A 23,197-nucleotide genomic window follows, 5' to 3' on the forward strand; every position below is an offset into this window, starting at 1 on the left:
AGTATTTTTTAAAAAAATTATGGGTACAGAAAATTAAATAGGAGTTTCACTAAAATTATTTATAAATTTGTTATCAAACTTATTCTATTTTAATTCAACTTAATAATTAACTGAAAAATTGTTATTATTATATATATATATATTTTTTTCCAAATCTTTAAAAAATGTCTTTCCATTTTGATCACGCGGTATTATGGAAAAGAAAAACTCCTTTTTCGTAATATTAATAAAGGGAAGATATTGAAAGAGACTGCTCTTTTATTTGCTAAAAGGGAAAATAACAAAACATAACACATGTATTGGACAGTTTGGCCGAGTGGTCTAAGGCGCCAGATTTAGGCTCTGGTCCGAAAGGGCGTGGGTTCAAACCCCACAGCTGTCATATAACGATTTTCGTGCTTTTTTAACACCTTAAATTATATCTGGGGACCTGTTGTAGTGCAAAATCACTGATCAAATTGAACCGATAGGCTCTAGTCTGGAGGGTGTGGGTTTGGGTTTCAATCCCACAGCTGTCATAAAATATATTTGGGTATGTAGTGCAAAACCCAAACCGGCAGTATGATCGAGTGGTCTGATGGACCAGATTTAAGTTCTAGTCCAAACTAACAATTGAATCGAACTAATCTGTTTTGGTTCAGTCAATTAGTCAAAAAAGATTTGATTTATTGATTGGAACCAAATTTGTTATTTGGTTCGAATCAATTTTATAAAAAAATATTAATTAGATTTAAAATCGAACTAAAATAATAAAAATTGATCAAATTAAATGATTCAAATCGATTCAATTCAGTTTGATCGGTGGTGTTGCGTCTTATAATGGCATGGGATACTTGCAAACCGAATGAAGCACTTGCAACTCGGAAGCATTTTTTTTTTCGAATTAAATATTAAATATTGACCCCTATGTTCTCAGCGTCAGCCCTCTAATGCATGTCAGCCCTCTAATGCATCTCTGCGTCTGTCAATAGAGTAGTCCAAAGGTCACGTGATCTTCTCCTTACAAAATAAAATAAAAAATAATGTCATCCTCTCGAAATTTCAACACGACGTCACCGTATTTCCGACATAATGGGCTTCTAATGATAATATGCGCATCAGTCATTAACTAAACACAATTTGCGTACCATTACAATTTACACAGCTTACATAATCAAATTAGTCGTCCAATACCAAGTTCAAAATCAAATTTTGATTTTAAAAAAGAAAGTGAAAAATAAAATCTTCATAGAGGAAAAAAAAAAAAAACACGTCATTTGTAATAATCAAATTAGGAGAGAGATCCCATTAAAAAAAAAAATTTCCTTTTGTCTTATAAAGGGTACAGTTAGTAATTTTTTGAAATTATAAACTATTTTTCTTTTGTAAAATTACAATTAAGTTCTTAATTTTTTTTATATATTTTCATTAAATATGTATCGTTATTAATAAATTTTGCGTTTAATTTTTTTATTGAAATTGACTATAATATAATACAGGGTATATAAAATTAATTGTTTAAAATATATCACTCAGTACTATTTTTCAATATTAGCTTTTTGGCAATCAGTTGCTCGTTAATTATTCTAGTCGATCAATTATTCTATTAGTGTTGAGTTCTTTGACCTCGAAACAGTATTGCCATGTTGGAAAATAACCTTTCATTCAAAATTTATTAGTGTTTTAACTTCAAAGCATTATCCCAATTATTATTATGTTGGACCAATTAATAACAGCTTTTAAGGTGTCATTCATATTTAAATTAAGAACTATTTTGTATATAAAAAAGAAAAGGTCAAAAGCATTCACGTGTTACGCACGTGACTGGAACATTATCGGTGCCGGCGACAACCAAGAGAGGCCAATCTGTCACTGAGATGGAATCTAGCTGAAAGGAAATTAAAAAATAGATTTTTTTTTATTATTATTATATAAAAATAGGTAACATTACATCGGCCGTGGGTAGGTAATTTATACCCTTTCAACAGCGAAAACTGACTGAGCCAGCTCACAATTACTGGTTACAGGTCTCTTTTCGTTTTTATTTGGCGGTTCACCGTGTCTTCCATCCACTCTTTCCTATTTTTCTCTCTGCGCCAAAAACCCATCTGATACAAAATCGCTAACTCAACGTCCTTGTCGTTTATCACTTTTTTAAACTACGCCGGTTCTCCCTCCACTAAACAATGGAGTCTTAACAGAACCAGATCCATTTTGGCTCTAACTCCTCTCCCTCTAACTATACCCTCTCCCTCTACCTATACAGGGATATACTTCAGAGGGAGAGAAGTGCTAGTTCTCCTGACCTTCACCAAAACCAGAAATGGCTTTTCCTAGGCGCCGTCATCATTATTACAACCGCTTCCGTACTTTGGTTCCATTGATATCTGCTGTTTCCGGAGTTCTTCTCGTTCTATTTGGTCTCATCTCTATTCTCGCCCCGTCTCCCATAGATTCCGATAGCTTTGGCAACCGTCGCCCGCATGACTCTTCGGTGCTCACATTCCCTCTATCACGCGCTCTTCGCATACACTTATATCAATAGAAACATATCTGTGCATATCAAATTTCAGATGCCTTCCTGTTTACTCATCTTATTTTTCTCATTTTTATTCAGTTAGCTGTCGAGGCTGATGTTGCTATTGGAGAACCAGTTTTCCGTGTCCCGGTTAGGGTTTCTTTTCCTTCAATTATTTTTAAAATTGAATTTGTTACTGTACAGGTACTTCCGTTGGAGCTATTCGAGATTTTCCGTTGGATCGGGACTTGGCTTATTTTTCTTTTGTCTTGTTTTATGCATTAGAGGGGCGGAGGGAGACTGGGTCATGATATTTGGACATCAAGAAATTCCAAATTCTTCTATGGATGCAGTAATGCTAGCAAGAATTTTGCAAGTGTGTATATCTCTTTACAATTGTTTTCACGTTTCTTTGTTTATGTTTTTTATCCTGCTTAAAGAAATTGTAACGAAGTTCACTCTTACAGTAAATAGCATTAGGGATTGAATCAGTTTTTTGAGCTGAACTTCGTCAATCATGCTGCAGATGCTGACACTATAACACAACATGATCGTTATCTGCTGATTGCTACAAGTGGAGGCTTGAATCAACAAAGGACTGGGGTACCTTTTTGGGCTACCATTTTGTACATTTGTGTTCTTGGTGTTTTCCCCTTACCAGTTTGATTGGTGCGCCAGACCCTTGAAACAATTCTTTTTTCTTTTTTTTTTTTTTTTTACTTTGTCCCAATTCCAGTAAAAACATTACATGCATACAAAAGCATTCGTTTCGGAGAAACTGTATGGTTTTTTGTCGTCTCAACATGCCATTCAGGAACTCAGAACTGGAGTAATTTTACATGTATTTGTTTGTTGAAAGCAAACATATATGATTAAGTATGATTTCACTTTACTATGAATGGATTGCACGATTTAGTATCTCAATCATTGCAATTATGGTGGCTGTAACATTGGGTCTGGTGGTGTCTTACCTAGAGATGTATTTTATTTTACTAGGATGTTTGGACCATGTTGTGCTGCTACTCTGCTGCATCCTGAATATAAATCTACAAGTCATTTGATCAGTTTCCCATTTGGTAAAAGGTTTCATTTCACACTTTTGCAGATTACTGATGCTGTTGTTGCTGCCCGTATTCTAAATGCTACTCTTGTTATTCCGAAGCTGGACCAGAAATCCTTTTGGAAGGATGCAAGGTTTGTAATGACATGACAATGACTGTGACTATTTTGCAAGTTGATTTCTTCAATATTGTATAAGTGCTCAAATATTAGAAAAGAACAAGTGTTTGAAATGTGAATTATAATATGAAAGAGAACTATTATTTTACTTTGTTCTGTGCAGTAATTTTGCTGAGATTTTTGATGTTGATTGGTTCATATCTTCTCTATCAAATGATGTCAAAATCATAAAAAGCCTTCCGAAAAGGGGAGGGAAAACTTGGACTCCACGAAATATGCGTGTTCCGAGGAAGTGTAGTGAGAGATGCTATCAAAATCGTGTGTTACCCGTTCTTTTGAAAAGGCATGTAAGTTCTTGGTTCTCCACAACCCTTTTTCCTTACTTCATCACACTATAAACTTGGTTATGTTTTATTGCCAGGATTGTATCCTATATTTCTATTGCCTGCCTCTATCATTATTTGTATCTAAATCATGTTATACCTATTTGTAGGCATCAACAGAGGTTTGTTTGTTTATCTTTCAATCTCATTTGCCGAGTTGGTTGTCTTGTCTTGCCAATGTGACCATTAGGTCCAGTTTAGAATGCATCCATGCAGTGATTAAAATGTTCATTGGCGGAGGAAACTTGTTTCAGATGGTGGATGAAATGTTTGATAAGGAAAATACATGTGAAGCCCTTAATGTAGAACTATATTAAATGTTAATGCTACATTTAATGGAATTCATTCTTAACTCTATTATTTGATTGGTTTAAGATTCTGCTGTTGGCCATTATGGGTTTTAAGACTACATTTGTGATGAAACATATCTTATCACATCGACTGGAATCACATACAAGCTATCTCTTGCTTTGACATTACAACTGTACTACAATCATTGTTTTTCCTTGGCTCTTTGTTTATATTGCTATTTGTATGCACCTTGTAATTCAGAATACTGTCATTTGAAAATCTTAGATGGCTTTAATTAATCAATTATAGTTGGTGTTATTAATGATTAGCTTATTATTTTAAAAATGACATTGTTAGTTTTGATTCTGTGACAGGCAATTCAGCTCACCAAATTTGATTACAGGCTCGCAAACAAATTGGACACGCAATTGCAAAAATTGAGATGTAGAGTTAACTATCACGCTTTGAAGTTTACTGATTCTATTCTTGAAATGGGCAAAACATTAGTACACAGGATGAAGATGAAAAGCAAGCACTACATTGCCTTGCACCTGAGGTATTCTCATTGAGTTTCATAAAAGCTGTTGGATTCTTAGTGACCTTCATCAATTAGTAATGACAACTTCATCTTGTTTTGTTATGCTGTATTTATTGGACCACGGGCCTAACCGTCAAGTATTTTCACAACCTGTCAATTGATTATCCCCATCTTTTATGCATTTTTCTCACTGCTAGACATCCTTGCTTGTCAATGTGTTTTTATCAATAATTTAAAATAAAGTATGGAATCATGTTGATATGCACATAAAACCCCCCTGTTCACATATGAATATGATTGAACGACTTTCAGATGATATGGACATATTTTAAACCCTATGATTCTTGCATGCTCAGGGAGGGGACTTGTAGCATCATTTTTGTTTGATTTGACAGTTAAAATCATAAATATAGGGTGATGACCTAATAAGAGAGCATGACGACCCGGAATTTCTGGGTTGATATGATGCACCATATAGAAGATTAGGTTCATATTTAAGCTGCTGACTCTACATTCAAGAAACTATAATTTAGTTTTGATGATCATTGTATGATTTTTTAATGCAATTAAATATTTCTTGCCGCAGGTTTGAGCCTGATATGTTGGCATTCTCCGGATGCTATTACGGCGGAGGTGATCAGGAAAGAGAAGAACTGGGTGCCATAAGGAGGAGGTGGAAAACTTTACATGTAAGGTTCAAGTGACTGACTCCTGTCAAATTAAACTAACATAAACATTGAATTTAAATTTTTGAAGAAAGAAGAATGGAGACCTACATGTCAAGCATTAACTGTAGGTTTAATTTGGAAATTCCCTATGATATCTATAATATGTGTGGATTTGTAAATATTTGTTGATTGCAAGTTCTTATGTCTGAATAAGTTCAATATTCATCACAGGTTGATTAGCAATCTCGTAACATCTGCTATATTTTTATTTATAATATAACGAGTCTTGTAGTAAAGAGGATTTGCTTCACATCTTTCCTGAATAATTTTAGATTCTGTTGATTTGATTTTGTTTGGAATAGATGAAACAGTATGAGATTTATTTTTAATATATCTGCAGATGAAAAACCCTGAAAAGGAAAGAAGACATGGAAAATGCCCTCTCACTCCAAAGGAAGTTGGTCTGATGTTGAGAGCACTGGGTTATGGCAGTGATGTTCATATTTATGTTGCCTCTGGAGAAGTATACAGAAGCAAAGAAACATTGGCTCCCCTAAAAGCACTCTTCCCAAACTTCTATACGAAAGAGACTCTAGCCAGCAAGCAAGAGTTGGAACGATTTTCTTCTTTTTCTTCCCGAATGGCTGCACTAGACTTTATTGTTTGTGATGAAAGTGATGTCTTTGTTACTAATAACAATGGTAATATGGCTAGAATATTAGCTGGAAGGAGGTAACTGATCTCTCATTTTCTATTCTTTATTCTTCAGTTACTTGTTTCAGGTGCCTAATTTTCATTGTTTCCTTAAACTGTAGGAAATATTTTGGACATAAACCTACCATTCGTCCAAATGCTAAAAAATTGTACCGATTGTTCTTGAACGAAGGTAACATGACATGGGATGTGTTTGCTTCTAAAGTGCGTAGTTACCAGCGGGGCTTCATGGGGGAGCCAAAGGAGGTTAGACCAGGCAGAGGAGAGTTCCATGAGAACCCCCACACCTGCATCTGTGAAGATTCTGAGGCCAAAGCAAAGAAAGATTCAGGACCTAGAAAGTATGGGAAGGGTTATAATGCAACAGTAGAAGATAACACAAATGATGATCCAAATATTGACGATGAACTAGAATTGCCTGAACCCGACAATGATGGGGATCAAGAAGGCCCGCCAGAGGAAGTTCCATTTGATGGCTCAGGTTTTGATTACGACGGATTCGACTCTGAGGAACCTGAATTGGAAGAAATTGTCTCCGATTGAACTTCTTTGGGTTTATGACACATGCAAGATGCAAGACATTCCTTTCAAAAATTCCATTCCATTCCTTGTGTTCGGCATGTCACCAGTGTTGTTAATCTTCTATTTATCTATGGAGCATCAGCGAGGTAAGGGTCTCTTAGTTGAAAATATCTCTCAGTCAGCCTTCCGTCTCTTTTGCTGTGGAATTCGGGGAAATGGATATGAGACCCAGACTTTTGGAATTGAGCTTTATGAAACTGCTTGTTGAGCTGCTGATGGGAACATTTATTAGACATCTTTGTAAAAAAAAGGAGAGGATAGATAGAAGGGCAGAGTTGAAACAAGAAATTAAAGAGAGAAGGGTTAAAAGGGAAAGAATTATCATAATTGAAAGTAAATTTTGAAGATTTTTCCACGTTGTCTTAGCCTTTTAGGTATGAAGGAGAAATTATTATGCTCGCGCGAAGGTAAGTTCACCCAGTAAACTGCAAATGCAAATACAAATCAATTCAATTATTTCCAAGGAATTCAAAATTCAAAACTCATTTTTAAAGAACTGACGATTTTATTATTAGATTTCATGAAATTCACAACTCAGAACTTATTTTTAGCGAACTATAAATTTTATCACTCTATGTTCAACGGTTAAAGAATCAATTGAAATCCACAGTAGCAAGAGGCCTGAGCCCTGATGTGGTGTGGGCCTTTCTTAACTCATCCACGGCGCTTAATAAAAATCGCTGATAATAGAATCAACTAAATCAAAATGCTATTATTAATTTTAGGAATAAAATAAAATAAAATAACTTTCTTACAGTTACAGAAACGAAAACGAAAACGAAAACGAAAAATCTACTGAGGAGAAGACATCAAATTAGTGCCATTTAGCATGGAGAGTTAGGTAGATTGTGGTATCAGGCAGTCGAGAAAAATGCCAGGAGGATCGTCAGGCATAGGATATGGTCTCAAATATCAGGTCAAAATGCAAAACCCTAAGTTACTACTTTTCATAATCCTTATATACCTTTGTACAATCATAATATTACTTCTTTTTGATTCTAAATCCATCTCAATCTTGTCTAGGCTAGATGCATATCAGATGTTAAAGCAGACACAGATCATACCAGCTTCATCACTGGCACTCTCAGTCTTAGAGAAGAAAATGAGGTATACTCTGTTTTTTTTTTCTTTGATTAGTTGGAATGGAAGTGATTGCTTAATTTATTAACCATTCGATCTAATATATTGAATTAAACTCTGATGCTCAGGTGCATTTGATTCGGCTATCTTCAGGTGGAACTGAGCTCATATGCGAGGGCCTGTTTTCGCATCCTAATGAGATCTGGGACCTCTCTTCGTGTCCCTTTGATCAACGCATCTTCTCCACTGTCTTTTCTACTGGTACCTAATTCATGCTTAACTGGTTATATTTGCTCTTATTCTTTTATTCATTCTTTTACGCTCAGTGTAATTTGTTTGTAGTTGTAGTTTTCTGGCTCGAGTTGCTTGATTGCTTTTAATTAAGCTGCATTAAATGTTCGATACTATGTTAACCTGTTAAGTTGCACAATTGAAGTTCAATATTAACATTTCTTCATAATATGATGTTTTCAGCATTATCAAAGTATGATCATTAAACCCTTTTAGTTGCTTTTTGGTTTTCAGTGAATTAATTGCTTATTAGAAAAATTAAAATTTCTGCTGGACAATATTTTTTTGCTTTCTAACAATTTTTACAAAACCATGAGCAATTCCAATCTGTTGAGTTTTCTTGTTAATATTGAAGGCGAGTCATATGGAGCAGCAGTATGGCAGATCCCTGAGTTATATGGTCAGTTAAATTCACCTCAATTGGAAAAAATTGCCTCCCTCGATTCACACTCTGGAAAGATTAATTGGTAAGTTTGTATATTCTTCTCGTAGTAGTCAATGCCAATGCATCCAGTTCTCAAACAGTGGAAGTGGTGACTTATCTTTGTTATTTGAAAGGTCTGATTTAGCTAAAATTATCAAAAATGAAGAGATCCTTTTAGGGATAACTGAAAACTAAATCTACCTATTCTGAATTTTCTGAAATATTATATTTAGTATCATCAGAAAGATTTGGTTCTCATCCAATATTGTCTTATAATCTTTATTTGTGCAGCTTTCACATGATGTTTCTTTTTAGCCTATTGAATTTTATATGTTATGCTTTATTTGTATGGAACTTTGGCTCACTAATTTCATTTGGGTATCAAACAGCATTTTGTGGTGGCCATCAGGGAGAAATGATAAGCTGATCAGCATTGACGAGGAGAATATTTTCTTGTGGAGTTTAGACTGTTCTAGAAAAGCTGCCCAGGTAGAGGTTCAGAATAAGATACTGGCATAATGACATTTGTGGTGTCTGTTTGTGGTACAAAACATAAATTGCTCGCGAATTCATTTTTTTGCTCATGTCTCTTGAGTAAAACTTACAAAACTAAAAGATTAATATGATAAATATTTGTAGAATAATATGTGGAAAGAAAATTGATAGAAGACATTAGTTTGCAACTTTGGACTGCATATGAAGTTCAGTTGTAAAAATATGTGTTTGTCTTTGTCAATACCTTGGAATCTATGCTGATACTTATTCAGATGTTTACTGCAAAATCTAGGTGCATTCTAAGGAGTCAGCTGGTATGTTGCATTACTTATCTGGTGGGGCATGGGACCCACATGATGTGAATGCTATTGCAGCAACTTGTGAATCCGCAATCCAGTTTTGGGATCTAAGAACAATGAAGTATCATATCTTGCCTAAATTTCTTCCCTCTTCTTCTTTTGTTGGGAGGTGCTCGCATTAGTTCTTTTGTAGGATTATTTTTATAACATTATTTTTATACTTACAGGAAGACAAATTCAATTGATTGTGCCCACTTGCGCAATGTTGATTATAACACCAAGAAGAAGCATGTTCTTGTAAGAGTTTAGCTCTGTTTAGCAATATGCATGCTTGCTGAACTAAAATTTAAATTCATTGTGAAGTTAATTATTCACTTTGTTCCATTTACCCATATGTCTTTAGTAATTCCTGTTGGATGTTATAAGTTGTGCTTTGAGTTGATCCTACTTCTTAGCATTATGAAATTAATTATTGCAGGTTACTGCAGAGGAGGAATCTGGGGTTCGTATATGGGACCTTAGAATGCCAAAGGTTCCTATTGAAGAACTTCCTGGACATGCTCACTGGTATTCAATTTGTACTCCGTTACATTCTGAATCTCTGATTAATTTCTGGCCATTTTCACTGTTGATGAACCATTTATTTTATGTTTCTATGTGCATTTATTAAGTTCTTTTGCGTAAATTTGTATCTTCAGTTGGTTCATTTCTAGTGCCTGTAGATTACTCATATTAAGGTATAGTTGTCTCATTGTGTCTATAATTGTTTTCAGGTCTTGGGCTATTGCATGTAACCCAGAGTACGGCGGGCTGATTCTGGTCTCTTCCTTACTCTCCTCTATCAAATAAAGATTTTACTATTATATTTCTACTTAACATTAATCTGCTTTTTTAATCAAAAAAAAAAAGTTCTGCTTCCAAAGAGGATCTTTGCTTTTAAATTGTCAGTATAATTGATGGAAAGGTTGGAATATTCATAAATCATAAATTGTTCAAAAAGCATCTTTTGCATTTCTATGAGCTAATTTGCTTTTACAAAGGGACCATTTGTAGGCAACAGGGAGTGCCAAAAAAACAAAAAAAAAATAAAAATGGTAGCAATTCTCAATGCTCCTTGGTCATGCTACAGTCTAAGGGTGGTAGTACAATACAATCAAGTAGTGTTGATTTTTTGGGTCTAGGTTTGACTTGGGTCATTCACCATCATCATCTGATTTAGGAAGGGAAAATATCCTTCCGGCATTAATCTATGGATGGCGTTGACAATTGAAGTAACAATGTTTTGTGTTCTTTCTACCTATGGTATGTATTTACAGTTTCCTGACCATGATTAAGCTTTTGCAGAGTGGGGGCACAGACTCGACTGTAAACTTGTGGTTAGCTTCAACATTGACTGGTGATGAGAGGGCATCTGAAAGGTCTTTTTCTTGGCTTTATCCCGGAATTTTGTTATGACTTCCTACTTCATTCTCTTATGTCATTTATGTTTTTGTTTTTGCCAGCTTGGTTGACTCACCAACTCGGCAAGTTGATCCATTGCTTTATTCATACAGTGATTTCGAAGACAGTGTTTATGGTAACCAGTCTAGCCATCTGGTTTTTATTCACTGTAAATTTTGATTTAATTCTGATGCATTTTAACTGTGATTATAGGTCTTGCTTGGAGTTCTCGTGAGCCTTGGGTTTTTGCATCTTTATCTTATGATGGAAGGGTAAGTCCCCTTTATATTTTATAACAGGGAGAAATAACAGTAGTGAAGTTCTATTTTTCTTCCTGCGGGGATAATAGTTGAAACTGCATGGATCGACATACCCTTTTCTTGCAAGCACGTGTATAGACATGCATTGTCTAGTCTGGATTCTTGCAACACATTGCACAATTTTTATTTTAAGAAACCTATTATAGCAAACACAAGAAGTTTTCATTTGTTGCAGGTAGTTGTAGAATCAGTCAAGCCTTTCCTCTCAAAAAAGTGAAGCCAATGTAGATTGGCCTCATGGTGGAACTCTCATTTTGTTTTTCCATCCCTATAAACCATTCTGAAGAACCATATCGTAGATATGAATTTGGATGGGCTACCATTTGGCTCAACAAGGATGCAGCATTTCAAGCTTTATTCTTGCTTTAGGAATGGATTTCAAGGAAGCAAATTGATTAGTAGCTGCACACAACAATATTCTTTTGATTTTAGGGAAGTTACTACCATTGTCGATTTACAATTATAGATGACTCGGTTTCATTTTAACTTTGTTTGTGTTATTGTTTTGGACAAAATATAAATAAGATGATCGGAGTTTGTTTTTCGATTTCATTTTTTTTTTCTTTTTTAAGAGACAGAGAATCAATGCAGAATACCTAAAAAGACATTCCTGCTGCAGTGAGAATCCAATAAACAAATTTTTAAATGTGTTTTCTTTTTATCATTATTTGTTGTCTGCTTGGAGTATAAATTGAAATTTTTATTTACATAAAAAATTGGTTTATATGGAAATATAGAATTATTATTTATAATCCTTTAATAAAATTTATAAGTGGACTCTTTATTTTTTAAATTCTATATTTATTTATTTTATTGCGTTCAATTAAACGTGATTTTCCAATGTCATGGGCTGATGAACAGGGGATGGCTGGACATGGCCATAAGTTTAGCTTTGAATGCTGGTCTGGGTAGACATTTCTTGCATTATTCTCTTCTTGAGGTTGTGGGATTTTTAATTATGTCCATAGCCATCCAATAAAAGAAATTGTTTCTTCTCCTCCCAAATGGATTGTACGTTTCACCTGATAATATGTAGACAGATGGGGATTTAAACGTGCTTTTCAATTCATTACCCATACAAGTGGCTGCTATTGATCCTTTGATGGAAATTTTGTTACGATCACGTACTTTGTTATGTTTGGTGACGGTCATAATTTGAAGTGACATTAAGCTTATCCAAAAACGGAACATCATGACTCATGACTAGGATAAATTGATTTTGATTTCCTCGTCCAACACACAGAGCCAAGTTTTTTTTCCACAATCCTCTGATAATGACACGTGCACACATCCTCTGCCACGTATTCCCTGACAGCGAGCCGCCACGTTTCCAGCTTATCCGTAACCAGGTTTTCATGGTAAGCAGGCAACTTTCCATGTCACCAAGCCACCATGTACCGACACGTGGAACAAAAGCACAGGGAGAAGAGGATTCACAATTTGGAAAACGTGTGAGGGAGGAAAACAAAGGCAAAATAAAACGGATTTTGAGTTATTTGGATAAAAACCCAGTGGATAAGGAATTAAAATAAAATAAAAAAAAACATATGGTAAAACTAATTAATAGAGGCTTATGTACGGAAGATTATATACAAAAACTTCGTAACAGAAATTTAGCTAACTTTAAATTTTAAATACGACATCTTCCTTTAGCATGTAACTCTTTTTAAAATTTATTTCATAGATTTTCCACCTTGTCTCTTTGTTATTCATATTAAATATATATATATTTTTAAAAAATAATTTGTTAGACAGTCATTTTAAAATAGCAACTTAATCTAGTATTTCTCTTTTGAGCTATTGAGAATATCAATTATTTCTGTTATCACTCGCAATATTTGCATCGCATGACAAATTAGGAGATAAATAAATTAACTTAATTATTATTAATAATTTATTTTATGGATTATATTAATTAATATACATCCAAAAATTCCAAATAATACCATCCCCACCCACCAATCTCCCTTAAAAGGCCAAGGAACATGACGGCTAAATTTTTGACACGTGGCACAACCACAAAAGTATAACGGATACAAAACGCAGAGTGGGTCCTCTTTGCTCACGTGTATGATTAAATCCCGGATTCGCAGCAATGGCCGATATCTCACACCGATCTGCTCTCACACCCACCGCATCTCTTTCTCTCCCCCGCTCTCTCTCTCTCTCTATCTCTCTCGCTCTCACTCTCTGTCAATCCAATGTCTCACCGCAAAGATTCTCCCGATTCTCTATCCTCCATTTCCATTGGCCTTTTTTCTCTCTTAACAATATATTTCTAAATTTTGAAACTCTCCAAGTCTCCTTCTCTCTCAAGTCTCTGCACTTCAAAACCACCCCTACTTATTCCGTACGTTTCACTATCCAACAACCTCTTTTCTTTTAAACCTTCGTTTATTGGCTAGGGTTTTTCCATGGCATTTTTGTAATTTTTGTTCTCAATGGCAGCGAGTTCCAGTGGTTTGTCCACTCAGCTTCATTTCAAGCTCACTCGGCTTCTCATCTCTCCCGTTCATAGTACTGTTTATGGATTGCAGCTAAGGAAGAAGAAGAGGAGGACCTTGGTCAACCGAGTGGAGGCCAGTCGAATCAGTTGCTGCTGCTCGGATTCTGTGGTTCCGATTCGGAGGACCGGCGGGGCGAGTAAGAGTTCGGAGAAAATTGATGAGAAGACCTCCCATAGGGTCCGTGCTAAAGCCATTCCAGCATTGCCTTTTGCTTCTTCACAGTATGATACCGTTTTTAGTTTCTTTTTATTTCAGTATTTCTCTTTTGTGAATTCTTTACTGATTTTTGATTTTCTGGATTTTACTTAATAGGTAGTATTCATCACCTATTCTTTACTGTGATCGATTCCTTCAGAATACGAAAAATTTTATGATCGATCTTCAACTTTATTCTGCATATTAAGATAGGATTGGCAAGATGAAAATAGGACTGCTAATTAAGCAAATTACATTCCGCAGTTTAGATTATATGTGTTGAGGAAATGATGTTAAGAAGATTTTTCAAGTTTCCAGTTGATTACGTATTGGTGGAATTATGTGTTTGTTGTTGACACAGTGATAGAGATGCTTATGAATCTTCTATTACTGAATAATTTGAATTTTTAACTTCCATCAGCTTTCCTTTATCTGATGGGGCACGAGGCACGCGCATTTCAATCTATTACTTCAGTGGCATTACCTCTCAGAATTTATGATGTTGCTTTGCTTTGTTGACTATTTTAGGTCTCGTTTTGTTTCAAAACAAGAAAAGTTTTCTCCTCGTTGTACCCCAAGAAGTTCTGGTCCACAGTCCAGAGACACTCCACCAAAAAGAGGTAAACCTACAATTCTTGGTTATGTTATTTTCTTATTCGGATAATGCCATAGTCCTGTTAAATTTATGATGATAGCCTCCCACATAGGCTTTTGCTTGTGTAATTACATCTAAAAGTTTCTGATTCAATGGCATGGCTAAATGATGTTATCTTCACTTGTTTCCTCAATGCAGACACTGGTATTGCAAATGAAAAGGACTGGGGCATCAGCTTGTTGAATGAAAATGTCAATGAATCTGGTACCAACGAAGATGGTAGTACTTGGTACAGGGAAAGTGGAGAGGACCTGGGTGAAAATGGGTACAGATGTAGATGGACGAGAATGGGTGGACGATCACATGATGGTACCTCAGAATGGAAAGAAACGGTATAAAATCATTTTGGTCATATTATTTGGATGTTTGAGTATAAGTGATGCTGGAGCTGAGCAAACCAAATGAAATTTTTGAAAATTAATATAGATAATGGAAATTCCAATCAATCAGCAAAATCATCCTTCTCATTATGAAGAAAAGCAACTTGCTGTATTCAAGATTCTATTCATGTTGTTCCTCTGCAATATTAGTTTTACCTCGATTGTCATCCTTAGCAATGACAATTTCCAGAATCCATCAAATAATTCCTTTTTAAATAAGATTACAGCATTTTTTTTATTAATCATCCACTTCAGTTAGAAAAGTTGTTGGCTATGATATTGTCCTTTCTCCCCTTTTGTCCATCATTCAGTTGCAGTGCACTATAGTATCTAGTAGTTGTGCTTTGATTCAATATTTGTACCCCTTATTAATAAATGAAAGCCTTAGAGGTATGCTAACATATTTATTAAGATTTGAGGCTGTGGTGGAGGGGGTTCCAAAGAAAAAGAGAGAAAAAAAAAAAGCCTTCTTCCATCTTTTTCTGGTAGGGTTGATTAAAAAGGTGATGTCCTGGCAAGTTTTTGAAAATAACATCCTGGTGCTAATAGACATATATGAATTTTTTTCTTTTCTCAAACTAGCTACATTGGCATTGTTTTTATAACTCTATTAAGCATCATCCCAGGTGGATGCATTTAATTCGATTTCTTGATCTCCTTGACAGTGGTGGGAGAAAAGTGACTGGTCTGGATACAAAGAGCTAGGTAAATTGCTTTTCTTAATGCAATTGGATTGATTGATCTTAATTCTATTGAAGTACTTACCTTCATTCTGAGTTTTTATTTCATAGGCGTGGAGAAATCTGGAAGGAATTCTGAAGGGGATTCATGGTGGGAAACATGGCAAGAGGTGCTTCATCAAGATGAATGGAGGTCTGCTATGTGACAATGGTTATTTATTTCAATAAAATTTAAAGCCTTACCATGAAATACATTTCACTTTACCATTGTTGTACTTTGCGTTGGTAAATTGCTGCCATGTTTTCATTGCAGTAACCTGGCTAGGATAGAGAGGAGTGCACAGAAACAAGCAAAATCAGGGACTGAAAATGCTGGATGGTATGAGAAATGGTAAGCTGATAGTAAAATGCACAACTGTATGATAAATACAACTATTCTATTTGGTATGCAATTTGCTAATACAACATATATATTAATAATGAATCACCAATTTTGGACTTAGGTGGGAGAAATATGATGCTAAAGGTTGGACTGAGAAGGGGGCACACAAGTACGGCAGACTAAACGAGCAGTCCTGGTGGGAGAAGTGGGGAGAGCATTATGATGGAAGAGGATCTGTTCTCAAATGGTTTTCTCAAATTATCATTATATCTTCTGTTGGATTTCGATCTGCATGCTTCAATATGATTGACTATAGAAAAAAGATGCATATCATCAGAAATTGTGATTTTGCTTTATTCAATAATATCTGACTTACATTGCACGTAATACTGGCGATAGCCCACAGTGAATATGGGAAAATTAGGATTTTAGAAGGTGAAGTATGTCGGTACATATAGGAACAGAGATTCTGATGAATAAACTGATGTAATATTCAAGGCAATTTCATAACAAAATGCCTTGAAAATGCATTGTGGGGAAATTATAAATAGTCTAAAATTTGAAAACTTCTACCGTTTATTTTGCGATTTTTTCTTCTTGTCATTTATCTGTACTCAGGACTTCCCAACTCGAAAAATTTTTAAGTAGTTTTCACTCTGTTTTTTTATTTTTTTCACATCCCAGGACAGATAAATGGGCTGAGACTGAATTAGGAACTAAATGGGGTGACAAGTGGGAAGAGAAGTTCTTTGCTGGTATAGGTTCTCGGCAGGGCGAGACATGGCACGTTTCCCCAAGTGGTGAACGTAAGTGTAACCTATTTTTTGTGTGGGGATACCTTGTTTCCTTTATGCATGTGCCAGAATAAGCATATTACAAATAAGTATCTTTAGCTTTGACTTAATGTATAAACGAATAACAGTAAGCTTGAGTTTTGCTGACTGTAACTATAAGAAACAAATTAAAAGATTGCATGGCTCAGAGTCTTATAGCCATGCTTATGTTCGCTATCCTTTTTCTGGTGACTACATTCATCCATTTGCATGAGATATGCTAATCCCATTGGGAAAGGACTTCCTTGCCCTGTTGTTTGCCAATGTTTACAATTACTTTGGTTATTGCTCTTTGTTGCTAATTCTTGGTATTTATGGTTTATTAATATGGGGTATTTAACTTATATGGCTAACTATCAGCGCACCTTGTTGGGCTTCATTTTTTATTCCTGCATTATTTAGTGTCGACTTGGTATTGCATTTGAAATTGCAATTTTGTAAAAGCATGCTTTTAGATGTTCCTGTAAAACATAGCTCGAAACTATTTTAGTTACTTTGAAGTTTATAACCAAAGCTTTGTGGGAAACAGAAACTTTTGCCCAGATTTTCATGTTCTTGCCTAAAAGATCAATTTATTTACATAGTCTTCAGTTAATTGTGATGTTCATGTTTGGCACTTTATTTGTGTCATTTAATGAAGTTTATATACTAAAACTCTTAAATTTTTCTTGTCCTAGGTTGGTCAAGGACATGGGGGGAAGAACATTTTGGAAATGGGTATGGAACTTTATCCGTCAACATAATTTATCTATCAAAAGAATTTATGTTCCATTTTATGATAAAATTAGTCTCTCTTCTTTTGTACCTCTGTAATCAAAGGTTGGTATATGCTACATGCTGTATTAATATGCCTTCTTAATCTGTCCAGTAAAGTTCATAAATATGGAAAGAGCACAACAGGTGAAAGCTGGGATATTGTTGTAGATGAGGAAACCTATTACGAGTAAGAATATTCTTCTCTTAGTCTGTAGAATTGCAACTGTAGTTTGATGATGTTATAATATGATTTGACTTAAACTGACACGGTCCACTTTTGATCAAGGGCTGAACCTCATTATGGATGGGCTGATGTTGTGGGTGATTCATCTCAATTGCTATCAATTAAACCTCGGGAGAGACCCCCTGGAGTCTTCCCAAATCTCGATTTTGGTTCATCTCCACCATCTTTGCCTGATGATGACGACTCAGACTTGCCTCCCCCATCTTCAGATTGAAGGCTCTATATATTTTGCTTTAGGTGGTTTTATTTTAAAATCTCATCTAAATCCAGAATGCTACCAACTATTGTAATGGGATATTGCTTAGTTTCCATTTGTTCATTCTTTGGATGGTAAATACATCATCCATTTCATGCTGTGCAAGTATTGAACATAACCTTAAATTTTAAAATTAATTTTGCTAGCCATTGTCCTGACTATGGAAGTAGTATTAATGGCTTATTAGGTGGCTGTTGGTAATACTTCCAGAAATTTTTTTTTTCTTCTAATTTGACAGCTCCATCTTGCACGTTGGTTCAACAAATTCATCTAAGGTGGTTGGCTTTATTTTCATTCAATTTACCTATTTATTTTGTCCTGATTTTTTAACCAAAATTTTTGGTGACGACTGATTGAATGCGATGTCATATGCATAATTGGCGGTATTTCCGTTTTGAAATTTCCACAAATCAAAAACCATGACCATTTCCTTCCCAGTTCGTACCCTGAAGTGGACCTGGTCTCTAAGAAATTTCCCAAAGCTTTTATTTTTTCTCTTTTGTCGTTTGCGAAATTGTTTTGACTTCGTTTTCCCAATTTGGAATTTGCGATAAAGACTTGGTATGATCTAAAATTTTTAAAATTAATGAGAGGACCGAGGACAAAGAAGAAGACTTGTCTCACTGAGGAATTAAATACAGAGAGGCAGTTCTTTTAATATGTTATTGTTAAGGTAATTTGTAAAGGAAACGTGGTTAAATAATAACAGCTGGAAAAAATGAAGAATATACCGTTTTTTTTTTATTTCTAATAATAACGCTTCGCTGGTGCCAACGCCGGATATATAAGATTTTATATTCTTTTTTTAAAAAATAAAATAAAATAAATTCCATCAAGATTTTTAAAGCATATTTGTACTGGACAACTTATCAAAGAACAGAATCCAGTGCATCCGGATCCAGCACACCAAATTGTTACTGTCTATATATAAAGAGGAAAACAAGCGTAGGGTCAGTTTCATTTCCCAATCGTAATAATACGAAATCAAAAAATTCAGCACAATGCTGGTTGGCTACATCATATCATCTGCATGATGATAATGATAATGTTAACTTCTTTATAAAGCAATTATCTAAAAAGGAAAAATCTTCCAAAAACCATACAATTTCACATGATCTTTACTCACACAAAAAGGCCGTGCCATCTTCTCCGGCACTCAAGACCCACTCCTCCTCCGCCAAAACTCTGTTTCTGGTGATTTGTTCTTCCATCAGAGCAAGAACAAGAAGTAGAAGAAGATAACGAGATGCTGAAGAGTAAACAAGAGACTTCCTCCATGTATATGTTGAAACGGTTTTCGGATCTCGATTGGAGATTTTTATTCCTGATTATTCCTCCTCTCTCTCTCCTCGTTTTTTTCTCTATATCTGCTGCACCTGTCAGTCCTTTTTCCACTTTCGCCCCTCTGGCCTCCCTTTTCTTCAACAGGAACGCAAATTCAACGGATAATCTAACTCTGTTGCCGGAGAATCGGAATGAGCCGGTGAAGGTTAGGTCATGGAAAGATGAAGTGGAACTGTCAAGAATGGCGGTGTGTTTGGTTGGTGGGGCCAGAAGATTTGAGCTCACTGGTCCGTCGATTGTGGAGAATATTCTCAAGGTGTATCCAAATTCGGACCTCTTTTTACACAGTCCCTTAGACCAAAATGCCTACAAGTTCTCGCTCCTGAAGGTCGCACCGAGAATAGCCGCCGTTCGCATCTTCAAGCCCAAACCCATACCCGAAACCGAATCTGAAGTCCGAGTCCTCACCGCCGCGAATTCTCCAAATGGAATCCAGGTTTTTATTTTATTTTCTTAATTCTTAATTTCAATTGTTTATTTATGTATCAATTTTCAAGATGAAATTTCTTTGTTGATTTTGACTCCTATTTGCTTTTCTGGTATGAACAAATAGGTAAAACAATATTAGTCATAAATAAGCATGACTTGTTAAAATCGAAACTCTTTTTTTTTTTTTTCGTTTCATTTCATTTATCGTTTTCTAATGGCTGCAAATAGAGTAAAGAAATTATTTAGTTTTCAAATTATACTAATTTATGATTATTTTTCCATTTTTCCATTTCTGTTACAAAAATGTTGGTTGAAACGCAGTTCTCCATATCTTTCTTTCCATTCCCTGGCAAAATCACTGGAAATTCAAAATGCTTTTAATAATTGCTAAACGAAAGTTTGGTGACGCATATACGTTTCTTAACCTTTTTTGCCAACATGATTTTGAATTTTCCCCAATAATAGCCCTTTTTGTGGTAAGCTCCTGGCTCGTTCGATTCGGGGGCCCGACCCAACCAAAACCGCATCTGACCATTCATAGTCAAAAAAATTATCGACAGTTTTAATGCAAGTCAAATAATAGGATCATAAATTATTATTTTGCAGGGACTATTGCAGTACTTTACTCTCGTAGAAGGATGTCTAACGATGATAGAGGACTACGAAAACCAGAATATTTTCAAATATGACTGGATAATCCGTACCCGAGTTGATGGTTACTGGAACGCCCCACTGGACCCGCAAAACTTCATCCCCGGTCAGTATTTGGTCCCGTCAGGCTCCAACTACGGAGGCCTCAATGACCGTCTCGGTATTGGAGATTTGAACGTTTCAACGATAGCCCTCTCCCGTCTCTCTCTCATTCCCAAACTCGATTCATCTGGGTTTCGCTTGCTCAACTCGGAAACTTCCTTCAAAGCGCAGCTCACCACAAACGGCGTACCTTTTGTCGCCAAACGCCTCCCTTTCTGCATTGTGTCGGACCGCCAGTACGATTTCCCGCCAAACCGGTTTGGTGTGCCCGTGGCGGCATTGTCTAGCCCTGGTCCGCTAAGTGGGGCTAAGTGCAGGCCGTGCAAGCCAGTATGTGAAGGGAGCTGCGTTGCTCGTGCAATGCAATGGCTTGATAAAGGTTGGAGCTGGACTGATTGGGAAAGTGGGTCACTGAAGCTATGCGATGCTCACGGTGAATGGGAGGAAGGGTGGGAGAACATGTTTGACAAAGCGGCGGGGAAAAAACGAGCCGCGGTGAGGAAGCGGATTGCTGGTTTGAAATTCAAGCAATGTGTTGATGATTTCAATGAAATGAGGAGACAGACTGCTAAGTGGGACAGTCCGCCTCCGGAGGAAATATGCAGATTGGGCATTGGGGAGCCTTAAAAGAGTTATTTGTGTTGTTAAGAGGAAGACTGTAAAAAAAACAAACTACGTTTATTTTTTTTCCGGTTTCGGGGTTTATTTTTAGGTGATTTTTATTTTTTGCTTCATTTATAAGTAGATGAGATTATAGATATAATGACACTCTTGTAATTTTTTTTTTTTTAAATTCTTACTAAGAATTCTAACACAAGTAGTTATATAATGTTATTATTGTCCAATTGATGCCATCTAATCTTGGACAGTTAGGTGTAATAGTGAACAGCAACCAAACCTACCATACTCGATTCCAATTGGATTGCAAATTTCAATTCTCTTCACGATTTCAATACAAAGCAAATCCTAGCATTTATTTTTGCAATTTGGGCTTAATGGGTCCATCCCAAATCCAAGTCTAACTCAGTACCTAATACAATAACCATCCATATGTATATTAAGTATACAGGGTCCAGTAATCACATTAGGCTACGTTTTAAAGATTAGAAACAGTACAAAGAAGAAGCAGCACCAGCACAAAAACACTATACATGAACGCGAACTCGGTCACTGAATGTAAGATTGACCAGTGATATCAAGATCTCGATCACCGGTAGAAGGTGGCGGTTTGTGCTTGGGTTCGGCGGTGGACTTCTCCGCCGGTCCGTCAGCACTCTGTGTGTCGCTAGCGGGTTTCTTGTTCTGTTTTTGCGGTTGTTCTCGTTCCGCTTCATTAGCATACATTCCACCACCGTAGGCTTCACGGGTCACTGGTTTCATAGGTGAAATTTGCTGTGGGTGATTCAACGTCCCCTCCCTCTCCTGCTTCTCTCGATCCTTCTCCATTGTTTCTCAGCTTTTGCCATCCAATTCCGTTTGCTCATTTTATTTATCCATCTTTAGTCTGATGTATATTGCTTAATTGACGACACGTGTGTCGTTAGTAATCGTGTGGCAAATAGATGTGCTGCCACGTTGCATATAGTATTCCTTTCCTTTTCATTTTTCATTTTTTTAATGTTTAATTTTTGGTCTTTATCCAGTCCATGGGTCTATAGTGAGGTTTGGGCCGGGCTATAATGTTTTAACTTCTTTGTGTTCTATGAAGCCAAGGCCCATCCTTGTATGAATCCCTAAAATCTAAAACAAAATTAAAGGAATTGAAAAACATATTTTGACAAGAAAGTCAAATTCTCTCATTCTCTTTCAAGCAATTTCCAGCCAATCCCTATTCTTTTCCCCATACAACCTACCCCTAGCAACGTGCACATGTTGTCAATATTTATAAAACTAACCAAAATTTTATTTTCTATGATTAATTCTTGATTTCTTTTTTTTTTTTTTATAATCGGCCATAAAGTGTAAAGATTCTTTTTATAATTTATATTCTCGTCCTGCAGAAGTTTGATGTCGCTTGTTATCTCAACCAACATTGTGTTGGTCGGATAATGATTATTTTAATTCTTTATAAATATGTAAATTGACATTTTTGAAACGAACTCGTAATTGAATAAAATACAATCCACTTTCTTCGATCATTTTCTAGTTTATCAATTTATTCAAATTTTACTTTTAATACAAAGTTTTAAAAAAAAATTTATATCCCTTTTCTACTATATTAAGACTCAAATCCCAAATCTGCTACCCTTTTCAGAAATGTAATTTCTTTTTTTGTCAAATTTCTAAGATGAAGTTTTTTTATATAGTTAATTAAGAAAAACGTAACGAATATCATATGGTCGATAAGGGCATATGGGAACCGGTTAAGCATTACTAACATATTATATATATGGAAATGAGGAGCATGTTCTTAGGGACAAAGAACCAGAACCAGAAAGGAATAAAACGTGAACTGCAGGTCTTTTTGTTAATATAAAAAAAAAAAAAAAAGAAAAGAGTTTCAGTTAAGATGCCTACTAATCATCTTCCACATGGAATGAGTCAATAGATACCAATGCATGGGTGTATAATATTATCCTCCA

The 23,197-nt window shown here is 35.6% G+C and overlaps 5 protein-coding genes and 1 non-coding gene across 7 annotated transcripts; 5 read left to right on the top strand and 1 right to left on the bottom strand.

Annotated features, from left to right (window-relative positions):
- The first annotated feature begins 302 nt into the window (after window positions 1-302).
- On the top strand, window positions 303-382 carry TRNAL-UAG (transfer RNA leucine (anticodon UAG)). Its single transcript has one exon. It is a non-coding gene; the product is annotated as a tRNA-Leu (tRNA).
- A 1,596-nt stretch (window positions 383-1,978) lies between these two features.
- LOC105635245 (O-fucosyltransferase family protein) lies at window positions 1,979-7,207 on the top strand. The gene is made up of 10 exons (XM_012218281.3): window positions 1,979-2,473; window positions 2,597-2,647; window positions 2,783-2,873; window positions 3,024-3,100; window positions 3,603-3,691; window positions 3,840-4,023; window positions 4,725-4,906; window positions 5,475-5,577; window positions 5,957-6,288; window positions 6,372-7,207. The coding sequence occupies exons 1-10, from the start codon at window positions 2,303-2,305 to the stop codon at window positions 6,811-6,813; spliced, it is 1,722 nt and encodes a 573-aa protein (XP_012073671.1). The 5' UTR covers window positions 1,979-2,302; the 3' UTR covers window positions 6,814-7,207.
- Window positions 7,208-7,367: 160 nt separating this feature from the next.
- On the top strand, window positions 7,368-11,753 carry DWA2 (DWD (DDB1-binding WD40 protein) hypersensitive to ABA 2). Of its 2 annotated transcripts, none has more exons than XM_020679746.3 (13): window positions 7,368-7,768; window positions 7,881-7,959; window positions 8,061-8,193; window positions 8,579-8,690; window positions 9,037-9,136; window positions 9,435-9,562; window positions 9,669-9,738; window positions 9,920-10,008; window positions 10,215-10,260; window positions 10,786-10,859; window positions 10,944-11,017; window positions 11,095-11,153; window positions 11,377-11,753. In XM_020679746.3, the coding sequence occupies exons 1-13, from the start codon at window positions 7,752-7,754 to the stop codon at window positions 11,416-11,418; spliced, it is 1,023 nt and encodes a 340-aa protein (XP_020535405.1). In that variant the 5' UTR covers window positions 7,368-7,751; the 3' UTR covers window positions 11,419-11,753. The 2 variants fall into 2 exon arrangements, with proteins under 2 accessions (XP_020535405.1, XP_012073672.1); XM_012218282.4 differs by having other exon boundaries at window positions 7,374-7,768; window positions 7,876-7,959.
- Window positions 11,754-13,293: 1,540 nt separating this feature from the next.
- On the top strand, window positions 13,294-18,238 carry LOC105635247 (inactive purple acid phosphatase-like protein). The gene is made up of 11 exons (XM_012218283.4): window positions 13,294-13,929; window positions 14,432-14,523; window positions 14,697-14,890; window positions 15,604-15,643; window positions 15,730-15,811; window positions 15,932-16,009; window positions 16,122-16,247; window positions 16,685-16,806; window positions 17,511-17,550; window positions 17,702-17,776; window positions 17,876-18,238. The coding sequence occupies exons 1-11, from the start codon at window positions 13,643-13,645 to the stop codon at window positions 18,045-18,047; spliced, it is 1,308 nt and encodes a 435-aa protein (XP_012073673.1). The 5' UTR covers window positions 13,294-13,642; the 3' UTR covers window positions 18,048-18,238.
- Window positions 18,239-19,042: 804 nt separating this feature from the next.
- On the top strand, window positions 19,043-21,460 carry LOC105635249 (uncharacterized). The gene is made up of 2 exons (XM_012218285.4): window positions 19,043-19,869; window positions 20,469-21,460. The coding sequence occupies exons 1-2, from the start codon at window positions 19,336-19,338 to the stop codon at window positions 21,240-21,242; spliced, it is 1,308 nt and encodes a 435-aa protein (XP_012073675.1). The 5' UTR covers window positions 19,043-19,335; the 3' UTR covers window positions 21,243-21,460.
- A 62-nt stretch (window positions 21,461-21,522) lies between these two features.
- Window positions 21,523-22,094, bottom strand: LOC105635248 (transcription activator-like protein). Its single transcript, XM_012218284.4, has one exon. The coding sequence runs from the start codon at window positions 22,059-22,061 to the stop codon at window positions 21,783-21,785; it is 279 nt and encodes a 92-aa protein (XP_012073674.1). The 5' UTR covers window positions 22,062-22,094; the 3' UTR covers window positions 21,523-21,782.
- Between the last annotated feature and the right edge of the window lie 1,103 nt (window positions 22,095-23,197).

This window comes from Jatropha curcas, chromosome 9 (genome assembly GCF_041381405.1).
Source record: "Jatropha curcas cultivar XTBG-Jc1 chromosome 9, XTBG_Jcur_1.0, whole genome shotgun sequence".
NCBI lineage: Eukaryota > Viridiplantae > Streptophyta > Magnoliopsida > Malpighiales > Euphorbiaceae > Jatropha > Jatropha curcas.